Raw genomic sequence first — 21,556 nt, 5'->3', positions numbered from 1 at the left:
CTTGTAATTCATGTTTTATCTACTTATTGTTTGTCCCCATCATATTCCCCAAGCAGTCTAGCAGACTTTTAGGTGGAAATTAATGATGTTTGTTCCAGGAGCAACTCTCCCCACAGCTGCTACCAAACTATGTGTAAGAATGCCATGCAGCCATTCAGAAAGAAGTTAACGAAAGCACAGCTTCTTAGTGGCCATTGAAAAGGGTGTCAGAGTCTCTGGGCCAGCTAAGACAGGAACTGGTGCAGGCTGCCAGTCTGTTGAAACTACTGGCAGTGAAAATGTTTGTGGCCAGGTAGTGATATTAAACAGTCTGGAGAGACTGCTTCCCTTAGGCACATATATACCTACCTCTGGATCATATGGGTGGGTCCTTGCATGTGGATTAGCTGGAGTTCAGTTGAATGGTATGGGGCTCATCACAAGACCTGCTGGTAATTCCTTCCGATGATTCATCAAGCTCTCTGTCTTAGGGATAGCTCATCAGCCTTACGCAGTATTGTTAAGGGGGGAGGGATAGCTCAGTGATTTGAGCATTGGCCTGCTGAAACCAAGGGTTGTGAGTTCAGTCCTTGAGGGGGCCACTTAGGAATCTGGGGCAAAAATCAGTACTTAGTCCTGCTAGTGAAGGCAGGGGGCTGGACTCAGTGACCCTTCAAGTCCTAGGAGATAGGTATATCTCTCTATATTATTATTATATTATGTTGTATCTGTGTCAACAGACTCAGGCTTCCAAGTAGCTTAGGGATGATTCATCAGGATCTGAGATAACTCTGGGTTAGGTATTTTCAGAGGTATCACATAGGTGTAAGTTAGGGTGGGAGAAATAGCTTAGAGGCTTTCTGTGTTGATTCACCAAGAGCCAGGCTTTCCATATCCACTTTAAGCAGCAATAAAACCTTCCTTTTGGGTGAAAGAATGTAGTGGAAACGTCACAGGATTAAACTTTGAGTTTTATGAGGACAACTTCTTCTATGGACTATTCCACAGAAAGGATTTGGATCCTACTATAACTATCATATATTGGTGGTAGTGATGTTGTAACCCATACACCTTCAGGGTGTGGTGTTCTGTCCCATCTAGTGACATCAAGACCACTTAGAGAGCAATTAATGAACCTACTCTACAGCCTTAGGTAACGGCTAGTTGGCATTTAGCTCATGTGGTAGAGGTTTATGCTCTAAACTCCAGAAGTCTCAGGTTCAATCCTACCCGTTGATGATTAGGGTCTGTTGGTGTTACAATATCACAGAGTATTTAAGGTTATGAATTATAATGTATGTATTAAATTCGACCAGTTGTAAATGACCTAAAGTTCTTGGTAACCTCTCAGCAGATGCATGTTGGATTACACTCAGAAACATAAATCTTCTAAAAACTTTTTTTTTTAAATCCTTACTATTACTACTCTGATATTCTTGTTAGACATATATATGTCCAAAAAGTTCTTGGCCTTAATTTTGTGACAATTAATTCCACATGTAAATGTAAAATGTTACATGTAAATGTCTCTAATACAGAGGTCCCCAAACTAGGGTGCTCCCCTCTAGGGGGTTTGGAGATGCGTTGGGAGTTCTTGGGCCAGTCCCATTGGGGGTGGGGATGGAGTGCCACCCAGCCCCTCCCTGCTCCCAGCTTCTGTTCCGGTCCTGCCCCAAGCCACGTCTCTGGCTCCCGACGCTGCACGTGGCCCCATCCTTGGCCTCATTGTGGCTCGGCTCCTGACCATGTGCCAGCCCCCAGCCTCTCATGCTGGCCACAGCTCTGTTCCCGCCCTAGAGCCGAGGCTGAGGGTAAAGCTGAGAGTGGAGCTGCACCTGGCTACTGGCCCCCACCTCAGCCCAGCTGCAGCTCTGCCTCTGCTTCTGGCCATGGTCCCACCCCCCAGGTGCAGCCCCAGCCTCAGCCCCCTTATTTCCGGCCATGTCCCCCCTCAGGCACGATCCCGCTCCTGGCCCTGGCTCTGGGGAGGAGGTGGGAAGGGGGCACAGATGGGCATAAGGGGGGCATGAACCTGAAAAGTTTGGGCACAACTGTTCTAATATGTCTCACATATTAAGATACCTCTAAAAAGATTTGCTGTAATTCTCTGTCAATAATGTTATTTAAAACAATTTTTTTATGCATTTTTCTATTTTAATCATTAGAATTTACTCTCATGTTTTAGTAGTCTGTTTGGAAGGTAAGAGAAAGTGTTACATTATTTGTGATGAATAAGAAAGACAAGGACCTTTTTTGGCAGTGAGCCATAAATCTAGCAAAATTGATCAGCGGGGACTAAGTTATTGAGTCACTAACGAGTATATTCCTGAAGGTGTAGTGCATGACTGATTCCTTCCTGACTAGCTTCAGTGTTTGGAGGTATTATGAATGATTGCTTTGCAAAAAGAAAAACTGTATCTATTGAGAAATAGCCAAAGTGCAAAGATGATGGTATTTTAGTTAACTGTTTTTTTTTTTAAATGAAGTGTATCAAAAGGACAGCAGATTGAAATACCAATGTTTAAATTTTGTACCACTTGTATCCAAGTAGGGAATAGAAAGAATAGAGCTAGTCTGTGTCCTGGCTGGATATTTCTCTGAAGTCCTTTTTGCACAAATCTTAGCTCTTGATTCAAGAGTCTCAAAGTACCAGATTTTTGTTTAACTATCTCCTCAGGAGAGCAGGCAACATAATATGAGGCTAGTTCAAAGGGAGTTATATATTTCATCATAGACTCAAGCATAAAGCTCCGCCCCCTCCTCTGCCAATTTTCATCATCATTTGCTGTGATACATTGGTTATATAGTTCTTTCTGGAGCATTTTGTTGTGGGGTAAGTTTGAAAGATCCCAGCAAGAAAAGTACCACCTATTCAATTTTTTTTTGGTGGAGGGGGGGATTATTCTTGGTAGTCACTCTTCAGTAATATCAGTGAGGCACCAAATCGTCATGCCTAGTTAGTAACAACTATTAAGACCACAGCTCCAGGTAGTATTGCCTACAGTTGTTAGGGAGAAATGACAAGTAGCCCATTTTGGATCTCAGTTTATTAAAAAAATGAACGAAAAACACCTCACATGTAGCACAAGATCACAGATCTTGGCTTCAGGGAGAAGGCCAGTGTGTGCAACTGAGACCTCAACTGAGAGATGCTATCAGGAAAAAAACACACACACACCTGTGAATATGATGGATATTGCTCTCTTTCACCTAATACAAAAAGGACAGACAAGTGAGCTGCTGTTCCATCACTGTTCATCTCCCTACATAATTGATTTACTTTTTAAACCTCTGTTGGTATACATTTTAAACGTTTGAGATTTAGTCTAGGTAGGGCAAGAGTATATGTCTCTGCCTGGCTGACCAGAGCAGACAATTTCAGTAGAGACTTATGGGGGTTGATGAACATTTTGCAGAATTTCTTGTTCAGTTATCAGTCACATTACTGCTGCAGGAAGAAAGAGGGAGAAATTTATTTTCATCTGAAGAAGAAAATTACCAGTAATCCAACCAAATATTAATTTAAAAAATATTAAGGGAATTTTACATTCACATGTGCAATTCATTGCCCCAAGAGTGAGGCTAAGAGTTTACAGGATTTAAAAACAAAAAAGTATTGGACATTTATGCAGCTAACAAAAATATCCAGAGTAGTTATAGTGAGGATGTTTTTTTAAAAAAAATGTAGCTTTTTAGAAGAGTTATGGTTCTGGGCATAAGCCAACATGTGAATGTTGAGAAGTTGGCAAGAACTTTTCTTATTGCACATTATTTCATATTGCACTGATGGGTGATCCTTGAATATTTTTTCTGAAGCACTTGGTACTGAGGTCAAGGACAGGATACTTTATTAAGATAACCACTGGTCTGTTCAATTGGCATGCAAAATTATCTGAATCTAATGGGAGTTTACTAGCTGCAGACTCCTTTTGAATGTTTGTTTCACATTTTGTTTAAATGGCTAAATGCTAGTTAATATGTACAGTATTGGAGTTATTTTTATCACAGGGGATAGAACTAATGAGTACTATATAAATTGTATTGAAAATATACAGTGTAAAACCAAATCTGATAATAAACACAAGAAGCACTGTTGAGAAGAAATCTATATGCAGTGCTTTAAAATATATGCAGTATGCTAAAATGAGTTCATATGACCTCATTATTACTTTTTTAATTACTTAATTGCTTACATAATTACTTAACATGGACATTTTAAAAGAAATTTGAAACTTTGTATATAAAATATTTCATCTATGTTATAAAATGTAAGAGAATTTTTTAGTGTATTTTAAAATATAAGAAGTGCAAAAGTAAGAAGTAGTTTTAGAATGTTAAGCACCATAATAATGGGTAATTTCTTTGGAACTGTGATGTCAATAACAGAATGTTAGTGACAGTGTGAGTCTTATTTAATTTGTAGTTCTTAGCATTCCATGTAGCTGGTTTTCATCTACTTCATCTTGGCAGAATGTACAATGTTGGTTGCCAGTGATTTTAGCAATTTACCTAAATAAAACTGCAACTCTAGAAAATGTTTTATTAATATTAAATAGGTTGTTACAATTGATTAAATTGAAATTGACATTGTTCTGTGAAAAACTCTTATATTTGGAGATATGCGTTACCTGAAACAATGAGAATTCAGTTGTACTGTATGACTTCATGTTGGAAAGAGATAATATTGTTTATAAAATTGAGATACACTGCATAAAAAGCTTTTCATTCTGTTCGTCTGTATTCTCACTTAGCATTCTTGATCTTGCAGATGAGCTCAGTGAAAATGTTACGGCCTCGCCTCAATGGCATCCTCTTCAAGCTTATGTTTGAAGAACACGTAAACAACATCAGACCTGGCATCATGGCAGTATCTCTAGCCTGTGAGGAGCTGAAGAAGAGTGAGAGCTTTAATAGTTTGTTAGAGCTAGTGTTGTTGGTTGGAAACTATATGAATTCAGGCTCAAGAAATGCCCAATCGCTGGGGTTTAACATCAGCTTTCTTTGCAAGGTAAGGTTAAACTAAAACAACTTTTATTATTTTATAATTGCAGAGTTGGGGCTGGATTCTGTGCAATGCTGCTCTAAACAAACTGAGAGTGCACCACCATGTGAGAATCCCCAGCTGATAATCAATGTATCCAACTCAATATTACCCCATTTATGATAAGGGGTCTGTGTGCCCAAAGGCTGAAGGAAGGGATATTGCTGGAGATCTCTTGTCTCCTAGTGATCTTTAGTCAGTGTAACCACTTCTTGGACGATGTTACAAAATTATATACATTTGAACAGAGCTAAATCTTCTCCGATACTTAACTAGAGGTTTCTGACAAGTCCCAGGTGTCCCAAAGATTTAGGTAAAACAAATGCATTGTACAGTTGGTTGGACTCAGAGGTCACAGCCAGAATGTTATCTACCAAGGCCTATAGCTGTGGGAAGAATAAAAGCATTGCTGTTATCATCTGGGTATATCACATGTAACCAATTCCCTGCTAGTCATAGAGTTCAAGACCAGAAAGGACTGTGTAATATAGGCCATAGAATTTTCCCAAAATAATTCCTAATACTTGGTTCAATTTCAGTTGTTGGGTTTAGTGTGCCAGTGCTGGGTGATATTGCTGACATGTGATACCTTGGAAGTCAGGCCAGGGGTATGCGTATACCTGGGGGTATGCAGAGGTCTTCCAGGGGATACTCAAGTCATCTAGATAATTGTTTCTCAACCTAGTGGTTGCAGTCTAGGGGCAGGGGGTGGGGGGGGGAGCAGAGTGACATGGGACAGCTTTAGGGGAATCACAAGTGGAGGGCCAGCATTAGTGGGTGGCAAGCAGGGCAATTGCCTGGGGTTCCATGCCGCTGGGGGCTTTGCAAAGCTAAGTTACGTGTCGCCTGGGGCTCGGGCTTCAGACAACACTCACAAGCGATAAACAGGCTCAGGTATCACACTGAAGTGTAAGTACAGTATTTATATTCCAACTGATTAATCTTATAATTCTATGGTAAAAATGAGAAAGTAAGGAATTTTTCAGTAATAGTGTGCTGTGACACTTGTGCATTTTTATGTCTGATTTTGTAAGCAAATACAAAGTGAGGTGAAATTAGGGGTACACATCAGACTCCTGAATGGGGTACAGTAGTCTGGAAAGGTGGAGAACCACAGTGCTAGATGTTCTAGGTGGTCCCTTCTGCCTTCAAACTCTGACTCTGTTTTAGAGAAGAGTCAGCAGAAATATTAAATAGCTCCAGTACAAGAAGTGACTTTAGATCAGTCTTCTTTGAGTGTACTGAAAAATACGTTTATGATTACAGATGGGATCCTTATGCTTCAATCTGTAACCATCTTATATTTAACTAAGATTGTATGACTGCAAAATTGAAGGCATAAAGAAACCTTCAAAAGCTATAGTCTTAATATAATTGAATTTGGTTATTTACATAGTAAGTACATGCAAGACATCGTTAATCTGAATCACTCTGCAAGATCTAGTTTTATGTGGATTTATGAAATCACTTATAAATACATGTTTTAAAACTGGTTACCACTTAAATCTTGTATATGCATAAACATGCAAATAAATGAAGTACGGATTAACCTGGTTTAACTAAGTCCATAATATACATTGCAGTAAATTTGGAACATGGGGAGTTGGGCACACAACTCCTGTTACTGTTACCAAGTGTTCCACAACTAGTTTCCTTAGCACTGTGCTGATTCCTCCCCACCACCACACACACACAAGTACAAGATGTAATACTTTTAACCAATTAAATTTGTTTGGTCTTCTCTGCAGTCCGTGGCTGACAGTTGGCTTGTGCATGAAGCTATGCTAGCTGTTGCATGCTTTGGTTGAAGCAGTTGAACGCTTTAACATGCATTGGAATGTCTGGCATTTTGCTTACATAGCAAATGTAATCCTGTAATTGATTTTGGGGAGAGATGTAACAGAAACTAAGTATATCCCAGGACATGCCAGGCAACACATTGTGGCTCTTATTAAAAGGAGGAGTTGGCATGATGCAGAAGAAAAGGAATAAAACTTTTGCATGACAGGGAGATGCAGAGTGGTTTAAGGAGTGTAATGCTCATGCAACTGAGGTTGCCATCTAGCAAGCCAACTGCTGCCTGTCTGGGCTTGTGAGCCTTTGCCTCCCCGACTCCTTCAGGGAGCTGCTGTTTTTGAGGGTGTGTCCCACACTTGTGGTAATCCTCATGAGAGGATAAGAGAAACTAATTTTGACCAACCTTTGATTAATCAGATTAGAAGTCAAGAATCAAAGAGAGAGAGAGAGAGTGTGTGTGTGTGTGTGTGTGTGTAAAAGGAAATTGCTTTTCTTACCGCCTTATTGTTTGCCACCATCATGGTTGTCAAATTGGTGACTCTTGAGCTTTTTCGGGAGAACAATGTGGGGAAGGATTTGATGTAGGTGTTTTTATCCTATAGCTGTAATGGAACTGTCACCCCCAGTGATGCCTTTGATCAGTGCTGCCCCTTTGACACCCAATTAGGCAGGGAAATATTTTAATCAAGGAAGATTTTCTCTTTCATCTTGCCCTTGTTTTAGGATGGTACATTCAAGTTCGTTCTTAAGCAAACTCATACTGTTTAAACCACAGTTGATACAAAGGGTGAAGTACTTTCTTGAAGCAGAGAGCAGCCTTCATGATTGCACAGACAAAGGGGCCTGCAGGGCTTCAGTGTGCATGCAACTATGGAGGCTGCTTTATGGTACGGAGATGGCCCTTGGTTAATATTCAACAGGGATGATGGGCATTCTTCCTGAAGGTGTTCTTTAGTGTTATCATATGTCCATATTTTCCTGCATATGTCCAGCTTTTTAGATCTTAAATTGCCATCTGGGAGGAATTTTTAAATAGCTCAAAATGTCCAGGATTTTGCCGGGTGGGGAGGAAGATGCAGAACCTTTGAGCCTGGGCAGCAGTGTGGAGCAGAAGTCTGGAGTCTCTGAACTGCCGTGGTCTTTGGGAGGGCGAGGGGAGCTGGAATTCCTGAGCCCACACTGCCCTGACTGCAGCTGGCAGGAGCAAAAGCCCCCAGAAGACGCTGGAGGAGGAAGCCCAGGGAGCCGTGGTATGAGATTTGGCCAGCAGGAGGACAGGGCTGCAGGGCAGGACAGAAGTCCCAATCCCAGACTCCCTCGGCTGGGGTGGAAGACAGTCAGTCCCTAGCTTGGTTGGAGCCTGGTCTGCCTCGGCTGTTGAGGAGGAGGGTGTGGAATTCCTGAGCCTCAGCTGGAGCAGGGGAGGAAGGATGGAAAGCCCGAGCCTGGGCTACGCTGGCTGGGGTGGAAGTCCCCAGCCTGGGCTGCCCCAACCCCTTGCTGGAGCTGGGAAAGGCCCTGAGCCCAGGCTGCCCCAGCTGCTGCAGCATAAGTATGTCCTCATTGATCAGCCCCTTCCACTGTGCGGCTCCTAAGGTTGCAAGGACCTTGTCTACTACTTCCCCAATCCCCAACTGGACTTTTCGTTCCTGGGGGGCTCCACTTATGGATCCCCTGGAGCAGAAGCTGCCAGGACCAGGGGATAAATCAAGGCCTGTGTCTTTACAGTGCTTTGCAGCTGAAGCCAGCTTGCTATGAGCGCAAGGTTCTGCTTAACTTTGCTGATTTGAACTTTGGTCCCTGCAACCCCTTGCACTGGAAGGAAGAACCATTTCCCATGTAAGCTGCAACTTCAGCCTGACTAGCCAGCCCTAAACAACCTCCCCTGTCAGTGGGGGAAGGGAGAGTTGTCTGCGGATGGACAATGCAGCTGGGTGAGAGAGCTGCTGATTTGCTTGGGGCTTGGTCTAGCCGAGACGTTACAGCCTGGCAAGCCAGGGTGCAACTCTACAGGGTTAGCAGGCTGCATGTCTCTTGTGTCTCTTGCAGGTACAGTTTTTCCATTTTTGGGTCCTGGAACTGCTCAGGCAGCCTAGGTGAACACAGGGGGGATGAAACCAAGGCAGGCAGCGACTTTAAGTGTTTCTGATCTCTCCTAGCAAGCACGCTGGCTGGGACCCAGGCTGCTGACAGCTGATATTTTCTAGTGGTTCGTTTTATTATTATTCCCTTGCATCCTGTTCCTACAGAGACTTGCCCAGAGAAGCAGCCGATTTCCTCTGGTCCAGCGGCTCACTTTCCCAAGTAAGCCAGGCAGCGGCGGCTGAATTTGACCCTTAGTTGGGTGGGATGTGGATGGGGACCTGTACCTGTTGCTCCTGGGCTGGTTGTGGTCCATGGGGCCTGGTTTGGGAGGTGTACGGGTGTAAGGAGAGCCCAGGAGGATGAAGGGGAAAGAGAGCCTTCATGTGAGCATTCGCAAAATCAAACCAGCAACCAGTCAAAGAAAATCAGACACAGATGGGGCAGGATGAGCCAACAGCTTTTGTGTTGCAATGTTTTATCAGGCTGCATTTTTAGGTTGTGATCTACTCGATTTCCCCCTTCTGCTCCCCCATGAATGAGCCCAAAGGGAAAGTGCCATAGAAATCTCAGAATTTCATCTGGTTCTGAGTTAAAGCCATGAATCCTTCAGCTGCACAAATTGGGCTCAACTTCACCCCAGAGACTTAGTTTGTCTCAATCAACTAGAGATGGGACAAAATCAGACCTAACCTCTCAGGGCAAACTTTGTCTGTGAGTTCAAAATCAGACCTTGTGGGTGACCAGAATATCCCTGAACTCTGAGATCTGGGACGAAGTGAGTTCTGAGCTGGGTCCAAACTGAGTCGCCGAGGCTGTTGTCTGCTGATGAGCTTCCTGGCACCCTGGGTTTGAATCTAGAACAGAGGTGGGCAAACGTTTTGGCCTGAGGGCCACATTGGGTTTCCGAAATTGTATGAAGGGCCGGTTAGGGGAGAACTGTTAAAGATTGCACAGTCCTTCTTTGCTATTCCTTCTCACAATGCAAATGTAGAGCGAATTTTTTCACTGATGGAAAGCCAGTGGACAAAGGAAAGGAACAACTTGAATGTTAAGTCTCTGAAAGGAATTCTACTTATACAGTATAACTTCAGACAAACTTCTTGTAAAGACTGTCATGCCTTCTTAAAGAGCAATCAACCACTGCTGAGAAAAATGCTATCTACAGAGAAGTATGTGTGCACACATGAGGAGAAAGAAAACTGAAGAACTGGTGAAAGGAAAGGACTCACTACATATAAAGAAGTACAGTAAACTTTAAATCATTATACTTCACTTTTGAGGCCATATCACTTTTTCTTATATATACTCAATATAGACAATATGTAGCGCCCAGCGTATATAACAGTATAATACATTAATACAACGCGAGCTGGTAGATACTAGTGTAAATCCCCACCCTCCCGGTGGAGTGTCCTCTTTTTTGAATGTTCAAATATGGTAACCCTATGTTCTTGTTCTAATGACTTACAGTACTACAAACAGTGCAAACTGGGAATATCACTATAAACAAGCAACCTCAAGTCTTGAGAACTGTTTATTTGCCCAAAGTCTGGATAATCCCAAAATACGACTTTATCAGATTGTTTTAAAATTAAAAGTGCTTTCAGTTCTGGACGCCCCCCCCCCCCCCAATAAATAAATAAATAAATAAATAAAAACCAGGAATAATTTAAACTTGATTCATTATTATTTATTTTAATTTGGCATGCATCTTTCTTTTGTGTGTTATGCTAATGTAGACATCCACTGTGTCTTATTATGAAATTGTCCATCTTTTACCATATATTCTTTTTAGTCAAAATCTTTTCTCCTGTACTTTACTTTGCTTATTTGTGTAAATTGACTCTTTTGGAATAAAAGGGAATAAATAATCTGCAAAGAGATTAAAAGGGTTAACGTTAATCTTGCAGAAGACTTTTATAGCAACTTCGTATGTTTTGGTGATAGCCTTTCTGTCATCTACCTGTCAAATAAAAGTTTCTCTACACAACACTGATCTGACATCTTTCACTAGAGGTTGGCTCAAAGGATTCTGCACAAAGATATTGCCAACTTCAGATAAAATAAAAACAGTCTGCTGGGAAATAGTATCATGTAGTAATAGTAGTTTTAAAGAGAAAGAGAAGACTGAAGGTTTTTAAATCAAATACTGCTTTCACTTTTCAGTAGAATTTTCATCTAGTGGGAAATTCATGCTTTAAGCAGGAAACTACTTTTCCTTAATATGTGAGGAAGACTATGTATGCATAGTATTCCTGCACAATGTAGATATAGGAAGGTAATTCTTAAGAGTTCAGTTAATATGTTTATGAACAGCTGTCAGCATAAATCTCTCAGAGGCTGACATCCTACATGTAAGTTGAGTAATGTTGTAAATTGTATTCTACTGAATTAAATAACTGGTGAAGCATAGCTAATTATGGTTGCAGTTAAATTCCAGTTACAATATCAGAGACATTAATTGCTTCTTATTTTAGTTGGACTGTTTCATACTAAACTTTGTTTTTTAAGACTGCTATTTCCATTTAAATTATTTTAATGCCTATTTTCTCTTTGGTAGATCTGGAAAGAAAGTAATAAACTGTTCTATGTAATAATCTAGGTTGCAATAAGGTGTTTACTTTGGTGGTGGATGCAGAATATGTCAAATGTCCTTTGTCAGGTGATGGCAAAAAATAAACTAGTTACCATACACAACCATTGGAATAAAAACTCAACAGATGGCTAAACAAAAAATGTTAATTATACCAAAGGTGTAATGAATCGATAGCTGTAAGTATTACTTTCACCATAGAATATTAACTGAGAACAGTACATTTTCACCATGTGATACACCAAACCAGCATGTGCTTAACTGAAATAAAATTAATGGAAAGGGAAGATGAGTTTTCCATGATAGAGTGCCCAGTGGGTGTCTGTTAGTTATAGAAACAACAGATAGCGATGCTAGAGAATAAGGGTCATTGTACCATTTCCATTATAAACCCCTTTTTTCAGTGCTTTACATCTTGGCCATTCTAATTTAAATTGGGTAAAAAAAACAAAACATACAGTAGTCAGACAAAAAAGTATTTTTCCTTGTAAAATATTGTTGAATTGTGTTGTTTTTAGTAACTTGATTCCTTAAGATTTTTTTTATTTAAACTTCTTTGTTACCTGTACTTTAGTATTTGTCAGATACTTGATTCTTAGTCTTAACTCTAAGTCTCATTTTACTTCTTTTTAAAAATGAGATATTTATGTTTGAGAAATGACTTTTACAGTACTTTAACTTCATAATTTTATTTTGTTCCCTAGATAACTGTTTTAATGCAAGTTATTAACAGTAATAATGGCTACACTTGGTTTGCTTAGAATTCAGTTTCTGGTAGGATAACAATGAAAGTCGCGTATTCAATTTGTACTTAAATTTCACTGATACTGGATCAGCTGATATGGAGGAATTGTAAACACATACACTCTCTCTGTCCAGGTGCTTGTTTGTAGCAGAAATACTCTTTATCCGTAGTGGTGAATGGCACAAACCCTCATGGTGCATCCAAGACCTATTCTGGAGCGGCTTCTCTCAGGGTTTGCAAGATACTTTAGTCTTCAGGCCCAATGTGTCCTTGATCTTCATTTTGATGTTGGCAATCTGGGGACCAGTTGTTTTTTTCCCCACTTCATTGTGTATAATACATTTGCATTTCTGTTATAACGGCTCTAAAGTGATCTAAGAAATTGAACAATTTCAGCTGGTGACTTTCTTTTGTAAAAGCACATTAAATATGATACCTGGCTTTAAATGTAAAATTTAGTTTATCAACCTTATTACAACAGTTCAGGCAAGTTCATGTTTTAAGGTTACCAGCCAATATTTGTCTCATGTTAAAATATAGTTAATTACAGCTCAAGACCCCTACAATTCCTAAGCACAATAGGTTCGTGTTGGATGTATTTGATTTGTTCAGTGTGTGTGATGCTTGACCTCCATTTTAAATGTGTTGTATTCCAGTTAATAGACTCTTATTATTCCTAAGGCATTAAATAATTCACTGTACTATTAGAAGAATGTTTCACAAATGAAATACCTCACTTGTCCTTTCATGTTACATTTGAATTTATTACTTTTATCTGATTTTTCTCCCTATTTCTTGTTTTTATTGTTTTAGACAAGCACAACACGGGTAAACTAATATCTGTAATCAGTAATCACAAGTTATTCTATTGACCAGTATTATGTGGCCTTCAGTTTTGGTTCATGCCATCCAGAGGTATACAAAAGCCAGCAATTCCATAGAAAGCTACTTAAATATGTGAGCTATCTTATGTCACTATGGTTTTTTGGATTCCTTGCACCTACTGGCACTTTCGTCCTTTGAGAATTCCAGGGGAATCTTTGCTTTCTTTTTACAAGGAACTTGATGATATTTCACTTTCCGAGTTTCTTTGGAGTAAACTGTTAAGTCTTTTTTTTTTTTTTCAGTTGGATAGAGTTCACATACTATATAATGAGTAAGTTTTTAACTTGTTAATTCCAGCTCCATGTAGTGATTTATTTTAAAACACCCTTTAAAAAAAATGGCAGATGATCAGCCATGGTATGAGTCACAATCTGTAAGTGCCATTTGCATGAGCTCTGTTGCAGCATTAGATTAGAAGTAGGCTGTGATAATTTACAGCCAATATAAGAAACATATTTCTTCCATTTCTTGCATTATTATTTTTGCAATGCAAGCTGGAAAACTGACAGCTTTCACCAGCTTTAAAATAAAAAAAAATACAGAAATGAATACACTTTTTTTACATTTGTTTTCTCAGAGCCTATTTACTTTTGTTTAGATATGATAGCGTCACACATCGTCTTGCACTATAAACTGAGATTTATAATTAATAGATTTTCTACAGAACAATGCTTTATTAATTTGATCGCCTTTTGGCTATTAGCTTTTCTCTCTCGCTCTCACACGCACACGCGCACACACACATATTATTAAAATAAATGTTGAGGAGAGAAAGATACCAGTCAATACTCACAGTAAGTTTGATTTATTCCCTTTGAAGAATTTATCTTTAAAATAATAAAATGTGCACTCTGGATTGGTGCGAAAAAGCTATAAAATACTGAGATTGAGGCCTGTTTGCTAGCAATGCTTGTGTATGTGTGTATAAAAATTGACATGAATGAGCTATTTCATATAAAGAGCTATCGGTGTAATGAATGGAGAAGGGGAAAGGTGGGAGGGGACAAAACCACTTGTTGCAGCGACGGGGAAGCATCCACCTTCTGGGAGATGGGCAGTGAATTAGAGTTTTGAATAGGGCGCTGGTGCCACAAAGTTTGTTTGCATTATACTGATTAATTGGTTTATTCGTCACTGTGAGGACTACGCTGGGGAGAGTTTATTTTTAGAACAATTGCAGATATTCCTATTTTCATATTAAGGGATAAATTTGACTGTTGGTTTAACTGGACTTCTGTTTTAGTTCCCATTGTTTGAAAGGCGGCCATATAGCTTCTGTGCTTTTGGTGCATTTTATTTCTTTTTTTTTGGTTTATGGATTATACCAAAATAAAAAGTTACATGGGCTGTTTCTGCGTTATATAAATATTACAGTAGATGTAGACATATATTGGCCTAACAAGAAAAAAATCTAAAGAAACCTTCCTCTTTTGGTAAAACCACTGACAGGGATTGATGAGTCTCTCGTTTGCAAGAAAAGAACAAATTTTGATGAGTCCCCTATATCATAGATGGCAATAAATAATTTTAACATTGGAACAGACAAAGAAGAAAAATATGATTTATAGGTCTCGCTGTAAGCTTTACTTGGTTCACCACAAAGGCTGTTTCCATAGAGAATTTGAGATCAAATTGATCCAGCTGGTTTAGTATTCTGTGGTCTTGTGTATTCATTTTCATGGTCTAATCTATGCCTGATTTTGTGATTCTCAAGGTATGGGAAAGCTGACAAGATAAAGAACATGTAGTGTATATAATTAGTAACTGAGAAAACATTTTTTATTAAATTATTATTCTCTAAGAGCTCTCTTCTGCCGAGACTATGGCTTTTTGTGAATGGAATGTAGAAAGAATCTAACAGTGTGACCATTCCACCTAGTTTTTATAGTATATTTCCCCCCAACATAGAGATGTTACCAGTGGGCCAGTCTTCAGATCTGACAAAAGGCAATGGATACACATACAAAAGCAAGTTAGAGGTGTAGGAAGCAGAAGGAACCAGGCAAATGTATTAAGCTGAAAATGTAGACTATGTTTAAAAGGTATGAATGGCTTAATGGTTGGAAAGTAATTCAAACCATCCCTTACTAGATAAGCCTTCACACATGCTAAGAGAGTCTGAAGTTAATAGCCTTAGAAAAAGAACAAGTGACTTTGGAAACAGCAGCAATTTTGTAGGGATTAAGAGTTTCTGAGTCTTTTTTTTTAAATCGTGGCATGTGTTATATGTAGTAAATTGTGGTATATGTTCAACTGAATTAGATGGAGGGTTTATACAGAATGCTAAACAAATATTAAGAGCTTGGTTTCTTTAAGTTGACAAGTAAAAATCAGGTTTATTGTCACTGAAACTATGTAGGTATAAAACTCTGTGACTTGTTTAGTTTCATGAAGTAGTTACATAATTGAACTTATATCCCATCTGCAGGTTTCTGAAGGATAGAGGCTCAGAATGTTCTTCCATAAATGTTTTGCATATATTCCATTAGTCTTACCACTTGATTTTATTGGGAAAAAATCATCAGAGTGTGTGTGTGTGTGTGTGTGTGTGTGTGTAAACTGAGAAAAATATGGTGTAAATATTGAAAGTAATAGTACAGAACTTAAATTTAAACATTCAGTATGAAGAAACTATACCTTCAGAGGTTAGAATATTAAATAGGAACAGGTTAAATTCTGGATAAGAATCTCTGGTGTATTTCTTAAATGAATATGATTTAGGGAAAGTTAATTGATTTCCCTGTAAATCAGCTGAGGAAGTTGGATAACTTAGTGAAGTGGGATTTTGTCTCTATATTGAATAAAGATTTAAATAAATAAATAAATAAACTTTAGATTTGCTGTCACACAACTGTAAATATAAAACAATGCAGTTTGTGTTTCTTTAAAGTACATATATGTGATGGGCCAAAATTTCTGTGACTGTATGGACAAATGCATGAGACTCAGTAGGACATAATACACACGTATATAAAAGAACATTTAGCTTAATGCTGGATAATGATTGGGTATCATTATTTAGTGGACAGACATTCCAATAAAATATAATTATGCATTCTTAAATATACATTCCTAACATACATTAATATTCAAGTGTAGTACTCATCATTTGTTAAACTTTTGTTCAACAGTAATACAAAGATTTAGAAAAACTGCAAGAACAGGCCTCCAAAAGGAAGACATCTTCCTACTATAAATTACATTTTGTTGAATTAGTCAGTCCCAGTCATGGAGAACCCAGAAAAGCATTTTTGGTGACAGATTTAGAAGTAAACCTTGGAAATCATGTATTAAACCTGTCTGGTCGTAGCTACAAAGCTAATGTCTTTATGGTAATTGCAAATCCTTAAAAATACATTATCTTTCTGGATGTTATATTGCAGTATGTGGTGTTATTGAAGAAAGCAATGATTTCTAAGCAACCCTTGGCAGAGAGCACAAAACTTAATTTTGTTTAAATAAAGAAGACCAACATTAGAATGCATGGGCTGTATCAAGACTGGCAAACAATAGAAGCTGTTTTGATCTATGCACTGTAGTGTTCATGATTGCTTAAGTATTAACTGTTCTGTGAATATACATATTTGATAGAGAAAGAAGCAACAATTAGAGAAAATAAGAGGATGCACTAGAATAACTAAAGGTGAATCTTCTGAAGATGTTGGTGGGTTTGACAATTCTGCACCAATAAACCAAGGACTACTCTTTACCATGTTGCAATAAATATTAACTTTTCGCTTGGACAAGCAGACTCTTAGGGTTGTGCAAAGCTGCCATTGTAGAAATTTATTTCATTGAAGGGGGGGGGGGCTTATTTTTGGGCTTGCACAAAGTTCAGATTCTATTCTTCTGTTCTGAATCAGTGGAGTGAGGCACAGCAGGAATCATTCTATCTGTAACAGAGCTTTCTTAGGCCTGGTCTATACTATGCGTTTAAACCAAATTTAGCAACGTTAAACTGAATTAACCCTGCACTCGTCCACACAACGAAGCCCTTTATATCGATATAAAGGGCTCTTTAAACTGATTTCTGTATTCCTCCCCGATGAGGGGAGTAGTGCTGAAATCAGTATTGCCATGTCGGATTAGGGTTACTGTGGCCGCAATTCGACGGTATTGGCCTCCAGGCGGTATTCCACAGTGCACCATTGTGATCGCTCTGGAAAGCAATCTGAACTTGGATGCACTGGCCAGGTAGACAGAAAAAGCCCTGCGAACTTTTGAATTTCATTTCCTGTTTGCCCAGTGTGGAGCTCTGATCAGCACGGGTGGCGATGCAGTCCCAAATCCAAAAAGAGCTCCAGCATGGACCGTATGGGAGATACTGGATCTGACCGCTGTAAGGGGAGACAAATCTGTTCTATCTGAGCTCCGTTACAGAAGACATAATGCCAAAGCATTTGAAAAAATCTCCAGGCTATGATAGACAGAGTCCACAGCAGGGACTGAGCACAGTGCTGCGTGACAAGTGTAACGGAAAGCCAAAGAATCAAATGGATGCTCATGGAGGGAGGGGGACTGAGGACTCCAGCTATCCCACAGTCCCCACAGCCTCCGAAAAGCATTTGGATTCTTGGCTGAGCTCCCAATGCCTGAAGGATCAAAAACATTTTCCCGGATGTTTCAGGGTGTATGTCGTCAATTTACACTCTTCCCACCCCGCCCCCCCGAAAGAAAAGGGAAAAAAATCGTTTCTCCCATTTTTTCAGTGTCACCCTATGTCTATTGCATGCTGCTGGTAGACACCAGCATCCCATTCCCGGTGGCAGAATGTGCAAAATGACTGGTATCCATCATAATCATCAGCCCATGAGTGCTCCTGGCTGGCCTCGGTGAGGTTGGCCGGGAGCGCCTGGGCAAAAATGGGAATGACTCCCGATCATTCCCAGCAGACAGTACAGAAGGCTTGGTAACCGTCCTCATCATAGCAGCTGGAGGCTGAACTCCATCAGCCACCACCCCCCTTTGTGTCTAAAGAAGATTCTATTCTCCCTGGACTATAATAGCAGCTGGAGGCTGTGCTCCTCTCCCCCCTACCCTTTAATGTCCTGCCTGGACTATCATAGCAGCTGGAGGCTTCCTCCCGCTCATTTTATCTCACTTAAAACTCAGTGTTTCTTATTCCTGCGTTCTTTATTACTTCATCACTCAAATGGGGGGACACTGCCACAGTAGTCCAGGAGGGTTGAGGGAGCAGGGAAGCAACGGGTGGGGTTGTTGCAGGGGCACCGCCTAGAATGGCATGCAGCTCATCATTTCTGTGGGGTGTCTGGGGCTCTGACCCGAAGCAGCTATGCTCTCTGGTTCTCTAGTACACTTGCCTCATATTCTAGGCAGGACTGACTCTATTTTTAGACAAAACATAAAGAAGGGAATGACCCAGTGAATCATTCCCATTTTTGTCCATGCGCCCCCGGCCAACCTCAGCGAGGCCAGCCAGGATCACCCATGACAGCAGCAGACAGTAGAAAAGGATTGTTAACTGTCATCGCCAATTTCCAAATGCAAACGGTGCAAAATGACTGATAACCATCATCTCATCACCAATTTACAATGGCAGACAATACAATAGGGATGGTAACCGTCTCTGCTACCTTGCAAAGGCAAATGAATGCTGCTATGTAGCACTGCAGTACCGCATCTGTCAGTGGCATCCAGTACACATACGGTGACAGTGACAGAAGGCAAAACAGGCTCCGTGGTTGCCATGCTATGGCGTCTGCCAGGGCAATCCAGGGAAAAAGGGCGCAAAATGATTGTCTGCCGTTACTTTCACAGAGGAAGGATTGAGTGACGACATTTACCCAGAATCACCTGCGACACTGTTTTTGCACCGTCATGCATTGGGATCTGAAACCAGAATTCCAATGGGCGGGGGCGACTGCAGGAACTACGGGAAAGCTACCCACAGTGCAACACTCCAGAAATCGATGCTAGCCTCGGACCATGGACGCACACCGCCGAATTAATGTGCTTAGTGTGGCCGCGTGCACTCGACTTTATACAATCTGTTTTACAAAACCGGTTTATGTAAAATCAGAATAATCCCGTAGTGTAGACATACCCTTAGTCCACGCTTCCTTAACCTCAGCTGCTTACTGTGTTCACTCTATATGGCAGATGTCAGTTCTTACATTTCTGTATATTATAGATAATTCAAAGCCACAGTGTTTGTGTCCAGCTCCAGAACACCTCTTAAGTGTGGGCCAAAACTGTACTGTTCATGTAAATATCTATAAAACATATTAGTAAACATTTAGGGTAGGATTTTCAAAACTGCCTAAATGGTTTAGGAGGATAAATCTTGTAAATCAGTGGGACCTGTGTTTGTACTTCATAGGTGGATTGAAAACCCCACCCTGAAAAAATACTAATTTTAAGCAATAAAAACATAGTGCATATACTTTATAGAGGGGTCTTGAATTTTAACATTTTAAATGGCTGTTTTGTCAGATTAAAAAGACATCCCCACACCTCCAAAGGAACTATTTAACTTCTTTCTGAACCAGTCCTCAGAAAATGGGAATTTATTGACCTCTTGCATCAACTACATTTGAGAGCTCTACTTCTAGGGGCAAAATGAAAGAAACAACTGCTGATACTCTCCGCTACCTGCCCATTCCCATACCATGTCCCCGCTCTCATCATTTCATATCTCTGCCTCAATTTTTTTCCACTTTTAGTCTGTGTGCTTTTCTGTCTTTTTACCCTCTCTCTCCCCTCTTCCACATCCCTGTTCCCTTCTGCCTTTCCTTTCATCTCTGTTCTTCTCTTTCCCTCATTCTTTTTTTGTCTACCTTGTGACCTTCCAGCTTCCCACCTTGCAAAATTTAAGGTGTGTAACAGCTTCCTGGATATCTTTCCAGACTGTTGCATTTTCCAGTACCTCTAATTAGTGCTACACTTTTTGGTATGCCTGATATCACATATTTCTGGCGGAACTGGGGATAGGTGCTGGAGTGTTAGAGTCCGTAATGTTGGAAAACCATGAAGAAAACTTCCCCGCACGTTTTTAAGACCTCTTTTTGTTGAAGTGGAGATGAAAGATAGACTTGGAGTAGTGTAGTCTCTTTAGAACTAAGTATTAGAGGGCTTCATTACAGCTTTATTACCTAACAACTTTGTGGTATGCAGTGGTATAAAAACGTGTGTGTGCGCGTGTCATCTGTATATGGAGGGGTGGTGAGAGGGAAACTGTTATATTCGGTCAAGACTGTGACCCACTTAGTCAAATTGGTGAGCAGTTACTCACAAGTAGCACCATTGACATTGGTCACTGATGTAAGTAAAAAGGTCATAATTTGGTCCCTCCTTAAGTAATAAGCCTGCTTTGTGCACTGCATAAAGCATTAATTTATACTTTATACCAAGTTCCTGAGTCTCTCATATTGGTTTTGTTCACACTATAATTAGATTTCTCTTAGTTTTTTTTTCCCCCTAGAAAACTGCAGGAAAGTTGAGCATTTTCTTATCTCTCTCCTTACAAGAAAGCAAAAATGTTTTCTTTGAATACTTAAACATTTTAAATGGGAAATCTCATTCTGTTACTACTTTGAGTTTTTCAGTGCAGTTTACACATTTCTGTGTATAACGACGTACTTAATTGGCACTTTTGTACTTAATATGTTCTGCCAGAGAAATTATGCAGTATTTAAAACAATTCTGAAACTTGACTTATTGTTTGTTTATTCATAGTGCAAATTAAGAAATATAATGTGAAAAGAACAATATCTATTTTAGTTTTAAAAACACAGGACAAAATATCATCTTAAGGCCACTGGACAGACATATTTTATAATTCTTCAAGTGCTTGCTCAAATTGATTCCAATTAGGTGTGAGCACGCTGCATGCACGATCGTCGGAAGATTTTTACCCTAGCAACACTTGGTGGGTCGGCTGATGCGCTCCCTGGAGCGGCACCATCATGGCGCCGGATGTATGCCCCAGTAGATTCAGTGCCCCCTCAGTTCCTGCTTACCACCCGTGACGGTCGTTGGAACTGTGGAGCACAGCTTTGCTGTTCTCCACTCTCCCTAACATTCACTTAGTACCTGTTAATAGTTTGTGATTAGTTGTTGTTGATAGTTGTTAATAGTTACTTAGGATAGTTAGAATTAGTTTACTTAGAGGGATGGAAGAGGTCTTCTCCCCTCTCTCGGTACCCAGGCCCATGCCTGGGTCTCTGGGCTTCAGACCATGCTCGGCCTGTCTGAAGCTGATGCCAACAGGAGACCCCCCATGACTCTTGCTCAAAGTGTGTGGGGGGATCCCACCAAGCGGACAAGTGCCACATTTGTAAAATACTTCAAGCCGAGGATTAAGAAGGAGCAGGACATTAGACTGAAGAAGCTCCTTATGGAGGTGGCACTTAGCCTGGTTTCTTACTCAGCACTGCCATCTTCGGTGCGGAGTGCCCCTGTGGCACTGACT

At 40.2% G+C, this 21,556-nt stretch overlaps 1 protein-coding gene across 1 annotated transcript in view; it reads left to right on the top strand.

Annotated features, from left to right (window-relative positions):
- DIAPH2 (diaphanous related formin 2) overlaps positions 1-21,556 on the top strand; it is an 854,113-nt gene that overhangs the window by 372,287 nt on the left and 460,270 nt on the right. Inside the window, 1 exon segment of the mRNA XM_075068735.1 lies at positions 4,748-4,987. Within this exon segment, the coding sequence (XP_074924836.1) occupies positions 4,748-4,987 (240 nt within the window).

This window comes from Chelonoidis abingdonii, chromosome 8, assembly GCF_003597395.2.
Source record: "Chelonoidis abingdonii isolate Lonesome George chromosome 8, CheloAbing_2.0, whole genome shotgun sequence".
Classification (NCBI taxonomy): Eukaryota; Metazoa; Chordata; order Testudines; family Testudinidae; genus Chelonoidis; species Chelonoidis abingdonii.
This window is presented reverse-complemented; position numbering and strand designations above follow the sequence as displayed.